At 44.0% G+C, this 13,280-nt stretch overlaps 1 protein-coding gene across 1 annotated transcript in view; it reads right to left on the bottom strand.

Annotated features, from left to right (window-relative positions):
• Positions 1-12,203, bottom strand: part of TRIM66 (tripartite motif containing 66) — a 49,102-nt gene extending 36,899 nt beyond the window's left edge. Inside the window, exons 1-8 of the mRNA XM_040410383.1 lie at positions 12,195-12,203; positions 11,556-11,712; positions 11,335-11,461; positions 10,001-10,117; positions 9,444-9,558; positions 9,015-9,161; positions 6,696-6,813; positions 5,716-6,572 (exon numbers count right to left, since the gene is read on the bottom strand). Of these exons, the coding sequence (XP_040266317.1) occupies positions 5,716-6,572; positions 6,696-6,813; positions 9,015-9,161; positions 9,444-9,558; positions 10,001-10,117; positions 11,335-11,461; positions 11,556-11,712; positions 12,195-12,203 (1,647 nt within the window). The remainder of the gene's footprint in view (positions 1-5,715; positions 6,573-6,695; positions 6,814-9,014; positions 9,162-9,443; positions 9,559-10,000; positions 10,118-11,334; positions 11,462-11,555; positions 11,713-12,194) is intronic.
• Between the last annotated feature and the right edge of the window lie 1,077 nt (positions 12,204-13,280).

Here is a 13,280-nt window from a genome sequence, read left to right as displayed (position 1 = left end):
TGTATTACACTATATACTATGCAGTGCACTATATACATTCCACTCTATATTACACTATATAACGTGCAGTGCACTATATACATTCCACTTTATATTACACTAAATACACCATGCAGTTCACTGTATACATTCCACTCTATATTACACTATATACCATGCAGTGCACTATATACATTCCACTCTACATTACACTATATACAGTGCAGTGCACTATATAAATCCCACTGTATATTACACTATATACAGTGCAGTGCACTATATACATTCCACTCTATATTGCACTATATACCGTGCAGTGCACTATATACATTCCACTCTATATTACACTATATACCATGCAGTGCACTGGATACATTCCACTGTGTATTACATTATATACCATACAGTGCACTATATACATTCAACTCTGTATTACACTATATACCATGCAGTGCACTGTATACATTCCACTCTGTATTACACTATACACCATGCAGTGCACTATATACATTCAACTCTGTATTACACTATATACCGTGCTGTGCACTATATACATTCCACTCTGTATTACACTATATACCGTGCTGTGCTCTCTATACATTCCATTCTATATTACAGTATACACCATGCAGTGCACTGTATACATTCAACTATATACCATGCAATGCACTGTATACATTCCACTCTATATTATATTATATACCATGCAGTGCACTGTATACATTCCACTCTATATTACACTATATACCGTGCTGCGCTCTCTATACATTGCTCTCTATATTACACTATACACCATGCAGTGCACTATATACATTCCACTTTATATTACACTATATACAGTTCAGTGCACTATATACATTCCACTCTATATTACACTATATACTATGCAGTGCACTGTATACATTCCACTCTGTATTACACTATACACCATGTAGTGCACTATATACATTCCACTCTATATTCCACTATATACCATGCAGTGCACTGTATACATTCCACTCGGCATTACACTATATACCACGCAGTGCACTATATACATTCCACTCTGTATTACACTATATACCATACAGTGCTCTCTATATTACACTATATACCATGCAGTGCACTGTATACATTCCACTCTATATTACACTATATGCCATACAGTGCTCTCTATACATTCAACTCTATATTACACTATATACCATGCGGTGCACTGTATACATTCCACTCTATATTACACTATATACCGTGCTGTGCTCTCTATACATTCCACTCTATATTACACTATATATTATACAGTGCTCTCTATACATTCCACTCTATATTACACTATATACCATGCAGTGCACTGTATACATTCCACTCGGCATTACATTATATACCATGCAGTGCACTATATACATTCCACTCTGTATTACACTATATACCATGCAGTGCACTGTATACATCCCACTCTATATTACACTATATACCATGCAGTGCACTGTATACATTCCACTCTATATTACACCATATACCATGCAGTGCTCTCTATACATTCCACTCTATATTCCACTATACACCATGCAGTGCACTGTATACATTCCACTCTATATTACACTATATACTGTGCTGTGCTCTCTATACATTCCACTCTATATTACACTATATACCACGCAGTGCACTATATACATTCAACTCTATATTACACTATATACCATGCTGTGCACTGTATACATTCCACTCTGTATTACACTATATACCATGCAGTGCACTATATACATTCCACTCTATTTTACACTATATACCATGCAGTGCTCTCTATACATTCCACTCTGTATTACACTATATACCATGCAGTGCACTATATACATTCCACTCTATATTACACTATATACCATGCAGTGCACTGTATACATTCCACTCTGTATTAAACTATATACCATGCTGTGTACTATATACATTCCACTCTATATTACACTATATACAATGCAGTGCACGGTATACATTCCTCTCTGTATTATACTATATACCGTGCAGTGCACTATATACATTCCACTCTATATTACACTATATACCATGCAGTGCACTGTATACATTCCACTTTATATTACACTATATACCATGCAGTGCACTATATACATTCCACTCTATAATACACTATATACCGTGCAGTGCGCTATATAAATTCCACTCTATATTCCACTATATACAGTTCAGTGCACTATATACATTCCACTCTGTATTACACTATATACTATGCAGTGCACTATATACATTCCACTCTATATTACACTATATAACGTGCAGTGCACTATATACATTCCACTTTATATTACACTAAATACACCATGCAGTTCACTGTATACATTCCACTCTATATTACACTATATACCATGCAGTGCACTATATACATTCCACTCTATATTACACTATATACAGTGCAGTGCACTATATACATTCCACTGTATATTACACTATATACAGTGCAGTGCACTATATACATTCCACTCTATATTGCACTATATACCGTGCAGTGCACTATATACATTCCACTCTATATTACACTATATACCATGCAGTGCACTGGATACATTCCACTGTGTATTACATTATATACCATGCAGTGCACTATATACATTCCACTCTGTATTACACTATATACCATGCAGTGCACTGTATACATTCCACTCTATATTACACTATATACCATGCAGTGCACTATATACATTTAACTCTGTATTACACTATATACCATGCAGTGCACTGTATACATTCCACTCTGTATTACACTATACACCATGCAGTGCACTATATACATTCAACTCTGTATTACACTATATACCGTGCTGTGCACTATATACATTCCACTCTGTATTACACTATATACCGTGCTGTGCTCTCTATACATTCCATTCTATATTACAGTATACACCATGCAGTGCACTGTATACATTCAACTATATACCATGCAATGCACTGTATACATTCCACTCTATATTATATTATATACCATGCAGTGCACTGTATACATTCCACTCTATATTACACTATATACCGTGCTGCGCTCTCTATACATTGCTCTCTATATTACACTATACACCATGCAGTGCACTCTATACATTCCACTTTATATTACACTATATACAGTTCAGTGCACTATATACATTCCACTCTATATTACACTATATACTATGCAGTGCACTGTATACATTCCACTCTGTATTACACTATACACCATGTAGTGCACTATATACATTCCACTCTATATTACACTATATACCATGCAGTGCACTGTATACATTCCACTCGGCATTACACTATATACCACGCAGTGCACTATATACATTCCACTCTGTATTACACTATATACCATACAGTGCTCTCTATATTACACTATATACCATGCAGTGCACTGTATACATTCCACTCTATATTACACTATATGCCATACAGTGCTCTCTATACATTCAACTCTATATTACACTATATACCATGCAGTGCACTGTATACATTCCACTCTATATTACACTATATGCCATACAGTGCTCTCTATACATTCAACTCTATATTACACTATATACCATGCAGTGCACTGTATACATCCTACTCTATATTACACTTTACACCATGCAGTGCACTGTATACATTCCACTCTATATTACACTATATACCGTGCTGTGCTCTCTATACATTCCACTCTATATTACACTATATATTATACAGTGCTCTCTATACATTCCACTCTATATTACACTATATACCATGCAGTGCACTATATACATTCCACTCTGTATTACACTATATACCATGCGGTGCACTGTATACATTCCACTCTGCATTACATTATATACCATGCAGTGCACTATATACATCCCACTCTGTATTACACTATATACCATGCAGTGCACTGTATACATCCTACTCTATATTACACTTTACACCATGCAGTGCACTATATACATTCCATCTATATTACACTATATACCATGCAGTGCTCTCTATACATTCCACTCTGTATTACACTATATAACATGCAGTGCACTATATACATTCCACTCTGTATTACACTATATACCATGCGGTGCACTGTATACATTCCACTCTGCATTACATTATATACCATGCAGTGCACTATATACATCCCACTCTGTATTACACTATATACCATGCAGTGCACTCTATACATTCCACTCTATATTACACTATATACCATGCGGTGCACTGTATACATTCCACTCTGCATTACATTATATACCATGCAGTGCACTATATACATTCCACTCTGTATTACACTATATACCATGCAGTGCACTGTATACATCCCACTCTATATTACACTATATACCATGCAGTGCACTGTATACATTCCACTCTATATTACACCATATACCATGCAGTGCTCTCTATACATTCCACTCTATATTCCACTATACACCATGCAGTGCACTGTATACATTCCACTCTATATTACAATATATACCGTGCTGTGCTCTCTATACATTCCACTCTATATTACACTATATACCACGCAGTGCACTATATACATTCAACTCTATATTACACTATATACCATGCAGTGCACTGTATACATTCCACTCTGTATTACACTATATACCATGCAGTGCACTATATACATTCCACTCTATTTTACACTATATACCATGCAGTGCTCTCTATACATTCCACTCTGTATTACACTATATACCATGCAGTGCACTGTATACATTCCACTCTATTTTACACTATATACCATGCGGTGCACTGTATACATTCCACTCTGCATTACATTATATACCATGCAGTGCACTATATACATCCCACTCTATACCATGCAGTGCATTGTATACATCCCACTCTATATTACACTATATACCATGCAGTGCTCTCTATACATTCCACTCTATATTACACTATATACCATGCAGTGCACTATATACATTCCACTCTATATTACACTATATACCGTGCAGTGCACTCTATACATTTCACTCTATATTACAGTATGCAGAGGCACGGCATTAGCCGCATCTTGCGGATCGCAGACCCCTTGAGGCCAAATGCACACGATCAGGATTGCGTGCGGATTTTCCGCGCGGATTTGCGTGCGGATAATCCGCACTGTAGGTTATGTACATTTTATTCTATGAGAATTTTAAATTCTCAGTGCACACGATGTGGATTTTTTCCGCACGGATTTTGACCTGCGGTGCGGATTTTAAAATCTGCAGCATGTCAATTTATTTTATTTTTCCTGACCGGATTTTCTTCATTCACTTAGTAAAATCCGCACCGAAACCGCACCAAATCAAAACCAAATGCGCAAATCCGCATGCAAATCTGCACCAATTGATGCGGATTGACCGCACAGATTTGCCTGCGAACACCTGCGGATTTCAGTGCGGATGCCCCGCACATGAATCCTGAACGTGTGCATGTACCCTGAAGTCAATGTGCCGCCTGCACGCGGTCATGTGCAGGGGACCTAAGCGCGTGCACTGTGGGTACTTATGCATTCACATTATTTTAGTTCTTCCTCCCAATAAGATTTTAGTTTGTTTTTATACGGATTTTAGAGAAACTTTCTGAAATAATTCTTCCTGGTCAGTATCCTGTCCACTTTCTATATTTTATGCATATTATGCAGCTTTGCTTCCTTATACCGTACTCTACTCCTTATCCTCTCCATGCATGTTCTTTACACTCATCCTGCACATGCTAATTATTAATATATATTATGGGCAGGGGATATATAGGCATGAGCTGTAGACTGACCGGGGGCACCTCCTCCTGGCTCTGCAGCGGCAGGGGCGCAGGCTGGCGCACAATGTAGTTAATCTGCCCCACGATGGTTTGCTGGACGTGCTGGGGCTGCTTGCTCTGGTTCAGCTGGACATTTGATGGCTGACTCTGGAGGAGAAGCTCAAGTCCTTTCTGCATCTGCTCCAGCTCAAACTGTTGGTTAATGATGTCCAGACTGTGGTGCATGACCTGCTCGTGGGCGTTGTCGGCTGGGCACACCGTGGTCTGGCTCTGGTGTCTCTGCTGTTGGACACTGTGCACTGGGTTCAGCTGCATCTGTATAGAGGGGGTCGGTAAGGGTGTAGTCGTACTCAGCGGGATGGCCGTGTGCACCTGGCTAAAGTCCTGCGATGTCACTGAACATATCGGGGCCACGTTCTGCACTGGGGGCTGGATGGCGGCTCTCTGCTGCTGGTTCTCCGACCAGTAAGACGAGTTCTCGTGGTCTATGGCCGGCTGGTGAGGTAGCCATGGCTGAATGACTCTCAGAGGTCGAGACAGGCATTTCTGCTCTTTACTGGAGCTGTACTGGATGGGCTGCACCACCTGCTGCTTTATGGTCGTGGAATGGGTAACATTCATGTGGTGGCTTACAGTGCTGTTGGCGGGTTGGCTTTTAGTAATAGATGGCAGTGTATGGCAGTGGGCACAGCAAACCGGGGTGGGGCACTGGACAGTGGGTGCGTAGCTTTGAGAGTTGCCGACGGTCGCTAGGTGGGGAGTGGGAGCAGGGAGATGAGGCTGGTAATAAGGTGACTGCACGTCTTCTACAGCTCCATAAGTAGGGACTTCCGTAGGAGGTAAGTGCACGCTGTCCGTCAGTATACAACCTAAGGAGAAGCAGAGACATGAGGCACCCTGGAATTAATGACCCAACTGAAACGAATGGGAGATTCATCAAAAGGAAACGAGGTGCGCCATTTTATATGCATCTCCCTTTACTCGTCTATTACCTAAGTTTGAGATCTGCTTGGTCCAAAAAGAGGGTTCCCAGCTGAATTTCATCTTCAAGGGGCGCCCAAAGTCATTTCCGCAGCTCGTTTCCAGAAGTCGCTGCATTTGGAAAACAATCTGTCAGAGAAAGAAGGGTTGACGTCTTAATGAGCTGCACGAAAGCACCAAAGCTTCGTTTAGGATTTTTTTTTTTTTTTTGCTGCAGTTTTTGAGCCAAAGTCAGAAGTGGATACGAAGGGAATATGAAATGTAAAGGAAGGACTTGTACTTCTTCTTCCTGCTGGATCTGTTTTATGCTTTGGGTCTACAAACTCCATCTGCAATTCCAGCGTTAAAGGGGTTGTCTCATCTCGCCGTTACTCCCGCGCTCTGCTGTTTAATTAGCTCTCATTGCCGTGCATGAGAGCTACTGAAACAGTGTAGCAGAGCAATGAGAGCTACTGAAACAGTGTAGCAGAGCAATGAGAGCTACTGAAACAGCGTAGCAGAGCAATTGAGAACTACTGAAACAGTGTAGCAGAGCAATGAGAGCTACTGAAACAGTGTATCCCAGCAATGAGAGCTACTGAAACAGTGTAGCAGAGCAATTGAGAACTACTGAAACAGTGTAGCAGAGCAATGAGAGCTACTGAAACAGTGTATCCCAGCAATGAGAGTTACTGAAACAGTGTAGCAGAGCAATAAGAGCTACTGAAACAATGTAGCAGAGCAATGAGAGCTACTGAAACAGTGTATCCCAGCAATGAGAGCTACTGAAACAGTGTAGCAGAGCAATAAGAGCTACTGAAACAGTGTAGCAGAGCAATGAGAGCTACTGAAACAGTGTTGCCCAGCAATGAGAGCTACTGAAACAGTGTAGCAGAGCAATAGGAGCTACTGAAACAGTGTAGCAGAGCAATGAGAGCTACTGAAACAGTGTTGCCCAGCAATGAGAGCTACTGAAACAGTGTAGCACAGCAATGAGAGCTACTGAAACAGTGTAGCAAAGAAATAAGAGCTACTGAAACAGTGTAGCAGAGCAATGAGAGCTACTGAAACAGTGTAGCACAGCAATGAGAGCTACTGAAACAGTGTAGCAAAGAAATAAGAGCTACTGAAACAGTGTAGCAGAGCAATGAGAGCTACTGAAACAGTGTAGCAGAGCAATGAGAGCTACTGAAACAGTGTAGCATAGCAATGAGAGCTACTGAAACAGTGTAGCAGAGCAATGAGAGCTACTGAAACAGTGTTGCCCAGCAATGAGAGCTACTGAAACAGCAGAGCGCAGGAGCGTTCTGCTGTTTCCCGGACAGTTGGTAGTTGGAACTGTGTCTCATATCGCCTTAGTAACGGCGAGATGAGACAACCCCTTTAAGTACTTTTCACGGACTAGCAAATGGATGGCCTGTTCATAGGAGAAATCATTCAGATGGGTGGAGGTCTGACTTCCGGCACACCCACTGATCAGCGGACTGAAGGTGATGCACAGTTCCAGCTCCATGTCCCTTTCGTTGCTTTCCAGGCACAGCGCCACACCTTTTGTAGAGGATGTGCCAGGTATTACTGCTGGAATGGAGCTGCGGTGAGCTGCAATACGAGACACGGCCTCTACGAAAGGTGTGGCACTGTGATTGGAAAGCAGTGAAATGGATGTGGTGCTGAAGAGGCCAGTCAGTGATTGGCGCCTGTGCTGGGTGTTGATCTGATATCGATAGCCTTTCACACGTATAAACCATCCATAGTCTGGTCCTGGAAATCTCCTTTCGGATGCGGACCCAAACAACGGCCGTGTGCATGAGGCCTAAGGCTACATGCACATGACCGTATGTGTTTTGCGGTCCGTAAATTGCGGATCCGCAAAAAAACTGATGACGTTCCGTATGGCATCCGTTTTTTTTGCGGATCCGTTTTTTTTTTTTTGCGGATCCATTGTAATAACGGAACGGACATACTGATGCGGACAGCACACGGTGTGCTGTCCGCGTTTTTTGAAACGAAACAACGAAACAGCGTTCGTGTGCATGTAGCCTAATATGGCGATCAGCAGTGTAATGGCGACTATTAGTGGTTGTCACCCAGTGAAGGCCACCAAAAGTGACGGCCGTGCTGCCACTCAGTCGGAGCCGACAGCTAGCCAGCCCCCCTAGTGCTGCAGCCACATTGTGGTGATCAGCAGTTGGCACCTGCTGCCCAGACAATGATGCCATCTTCTCCAGGTTTACAGACCCCTGGTGTCTACAGGGCATTGCTTGGTTCCACCTGTGGATCATAGGCCCGATGGAAGGAAGCAATCTAAGGCCGCAGTGACGTCTGCACGTATCTGTCGTCCTCTCACTTACCAGCTCCTTGCTGAACAGGAACGGCACGCTGTTCTTGCTGTACATGGCCCAGTTCACAAAGTTCTGTACGTGTTCCAGCTGACGGTTTAGAAGGAGAACCGACTGCAGCTGCTGCTCAAACTTCTGCTGCTTCTCGCTGGTGATTTTCTGCAAGAAGAAGAAGCTGTGTCATGGCAGATGGGGCAGCGACATACCCCGACACATACTCGTCACGGTCCTATAGGGCTGCAGTCACACACGCAGGTTCTGGAGGGGGAGGAACATGTCCTTCCATTGGTGAAACCACAAAAAAAACTGCACCAAAAACTGCATGTGTGATTCCAGCCTTATTTAGGTGCTGCATTCTTCTTAGGTCATCAGAACCAGGCCCCCGGGTCCTCTTTTGGGCCGGCCCGATTCTGTGCAGAATTAACCCCGTCGCCTCCTCACCTCCAGCTGCTCCAGCAGGGAGTTCATCCTCTTGTTCAGCTCATTAATTATCACCATCTTCGTCATCTTTATCTGGTTCTCCACCTTCCGTTGCATGTGCTTTATCTCATACAACCTGCGTACAACAGAACAAAGACCAATCGGCATCTCCTATGTTATTTCAGGGTGATAATTCCTGTGTAATGATCATATGCTGAGGCCCACCCCCGAGGAGTGAGCCCTCGCAGGACGAGCCTTTCCGTTGTCATGCACCAGTCGAACAGTAGGGGCACTAGAGACCTCTGCACCTGGGACACCAGGTCAATGGCACAGACGGGCCATGAGCTCTGTGGTTGGGGTTGCCACCTCTAAACCTGTCTGACGTGCCATAACATTAAAATCTCGGACCGGATCCATCAGACTCGGTCTTCTGACCTGTAGGTTACTGGTGGATCGGTCATCTCTCAGCAAAGCTAAAAGGGTCTGCAGTGTAAAGTGCTGGACACGGGAGGTCCAAGCTCGTGGACTCCACCGGCGTGGCCTACTAGCATATGGAGAGAACCTGGGCGCGCACTCACCGCTCCTCGATCTGCTTCCCCGCCGCCTGGACGACTATTTTCTTTTCTTCTACTTGAGTTATAACATTTTCCAACAAAACTCTCTGGTTCTGCAGAGCCTCATCCAGTCTCCGAAATCTGCCAGAGGGAAAAGAGATTGAAACCTCCACAAGAGAGGACGGAGCGATGTTCTGCGGATCTCTAAAGAGGTCAGTGGTGTAATATTCTGCTGAATATATGTAGTGGTCAGGAGGTCGAGAGGACAGAGCGATAATCTGCAGATGTCTGGAGAGGTCAGAGGTGTAATAATCTGCAGGATATATCACTATGTAGTGGTCAGGAGGTAGAGGGGACAGAGCAATGATCTGCAGATCTCTGGGGAGGTCATAGGTGTAATATTCTGCAGAATATATCACTATGTAATGGTCAGGAGGTCGAGAGGACAGAGCGATAATCTGCAGATGTCTGGGGAGGTCAGAGGTGTAATAATCTGCAGGATATATCACTATGTAGTGGTCAGGAGGTAGAGAGGACAGAGCGATGATCTGCAGATCTCTGGGGAGGTCATAGGTGTAATATTCTGCAGAATATATCACTATGTAGTGGTCAGGAGGTAGAGAGGACAGAGTGATGATCTGCAGATCTCTAGAGAGGTCAGTGGTGTGATAATCTGCAGGATATATCACTATGTAGTGGTCAGGAGGTAGAGGGGACAGAGCAATGATCTGCAGATCTCTGGGGAGGTCATAGGTGTAATATTCTGCAGAATATATCACTATGTACTGGTCAGGAGGTCGAGAGGACAGAACGATAATCTGCAGATGTCTGGAGAGGTCAGAGGTGTAATAATCTGCAGGATATATCACTATGTAGTGGTCAGGAGGTAGAGAGGACAGAGCGATGATCTGCAGATCTCTGGGGAGGTCATAGGTGTAATATTCTGCAGAATATATCACTATGTAGTGGTCAGGAGGTAGAGAGGACAGAGTGATGATCTGCAGATCTCTAGAGAGGTCAGTGGTGTGATAATCTGCAGAATATATCACTATGTAGTGGTCAGGAGGTAGAGAGGACAGAGCGATGTTCTGCAGATCTCTAGATAGGTCAGAGGTGTAATAATCTGCAGACTATATCACTACGTAGTGGTCAAGAGGTAGAGAGGACAGAGCGATGATCTGCAGATCTCTAGAGAGGTCAGTGGTGTGATAATCTGCAGGATATATCACTATGTATCTGTCAGGAGGTAGAGAGGACAGAGCTATGATCTGCAGATCTCTAGAGGTTAGAGGTGTGATAATCTGCAGGATATATCCCTCTGTACCAGTCAGGAGGTTACACGGACATAACTCTGCTACCTGTGATCCTTGTGCTCCAGGAGCAGGCAGTGGCGACACATCAGGACGTCGCATGACTCGCAGAATAACTTCAGTGACTCCTGGTTGTGGATGGGGCAGAAGATGAGACCTCCGGAGCCGTCGCTCCCTGCACGGGGGAAACGTCAGCATGTCACCGCACAGAACGGACAGGAAGGGGGCGCCACTGAGGGCTTCTGGAGAGGTGAGTAACACCCTCTGGCCGGTCTTACCTCTCTGAGATGTCGCCAGGTAATGATCCCCGGCGGCGGCGGCCGCCTTGCTGTGCCGGTGCTGCTCGGCGCAGGTGCTGCACAGCCACTTGTTGCACTTGGTGCAGAGGCTGTGAGCCGGGTTCTTCTCCGTGCACTCGTAACAGGTCTAAAACACAGAAGAGATGATGTCAGCTGCCTGAGGAACTACAAGTCCCAGTACGGTTTCTAAGAGCTCTCCTTGCTGTCAGTGAATGGAAACTTTTCCATGAGGCTTAGAACCCCTCATGACCATATCCTGTTCACACAACTGAGGATGGATCAGTGTAGCAAACCCTCAGCTGTGGTACATTTTGGATCTGTAAATGTGTCCATTCACTGACAGCCAGCAGAGATCTTTTCCCATGTCTATGCAGTGAGATCTGTGACTTTCTGCCTGGGTGTATGACTAATGTGTGGGGAACGGCTGGCGGAGCTGATGCGGGGGGTGCAGGCGGTAATTATCTTGTTTACCTGCCAGTCATGGAAAGTGGATATTTATAGCTGGGAATTCACACTGCGCTGCGGCGCTTTAATTACACGCCGTCCCCCTGTGATTAGGAAGCGCTGCCTTATAATACACGGTACGTTCCACACGTGTAATGCACCCACCTTAGCCATGGTGAAGAGACTGCACCCTGGAGAGATTCACAGCGGGCACAGCGCGGGGCATGAGGCGGCACCTGAAAGACAAATCGGCAGCTGGATGTATACAGGGACCAGGGCGCTGCAGCCAGCACTGCCACCGTTCTATGTATGCAGCTCCTGTGCAGAAACAATGCGTGGCTCCACCCCCTCCGCACCTGCTGCTTGATAACCTACAAAAGGGTTTGCAAAACTGAATGACCAGTACAGACGTTATTACAGTACAGCAGCGTTATCAGAGGAGCGGCTGATATCAGTTCCATCTTATTACAGTACAGCAGCGTTATCAGAGGAGCGGCTGATATCAGTTCCATCTTATTACAGTACAGCAGCGTTATCAGAGGAGCGGCTAATATCAGTCCCATCTTATTACAGTACAGCAGCGTTATAAGAGGAGCGGCTGATATCAGTCCCATCTTATTACAGTACAGCAGCGTTATAAGAAGAGTGGCTGATATCAGTCCCATCTTATTACAGTACAGCAGCGTTATCAGAGGAGCGGCTGATATTAGTCCCATCTTATTACAGTACAGCAGCGTTATAAGAGGAGCGGCTGATATCAGTCCCATCTTATTACAATACAGCAGTGTTATCAGAGGAGCGGCTGATATCAGTCCCATCTTATTACAGTACAGCAGTGTTATCAGAGGAGCGGCTGATATCAGTCCCATCTTATTACAGTACAGCAGTGTTATCAGAGGAGCGGCTGATATCAGTCCCATCTTATTACAGTACAGCAGCGTTATCAGAGGAGCGGCTAATATCAGTCCCATCTTATTACAGAACAGCAGTGTTATCAGAGGAGCGGCTGATAATCAGTCCCATCTTATTACAGTACAGCAGCGTTATAAGAGGAGCGGCTGATATCAGTCCCATCTTATTACAGTACAGCAGTGTTATAAGAAGAGTGGCTGATATCAGTCCCATCTTATTACAGTACAGCAGTGTTATCAGAGGAGCGGCTGATATCAGTCCCATCTTATTACAGTACAGCAGTGTTATCAGAGGAGCGGCTGATATCAGTCCCATCTTATTACAGTACAGCAGCGTTAT

The sequence above is a fragment of the Bufo bufo genome, chromosome 10, assembly GCF_905171765.1.
Source record: "Bufo bufo chromosome 10, aBufBuf1.1, whole genome shotgun sequence".
Lineage (NCBI taxonomy): Eukaryota > Metazoa > Chordata > Amphibia > Anura > Bufonidae > Bufo > Bufo bufo.
Note: the sequence above shows the minus strand (reverse complement) of the source record. Positions and strands in the feature narration are given on the sequence as shown.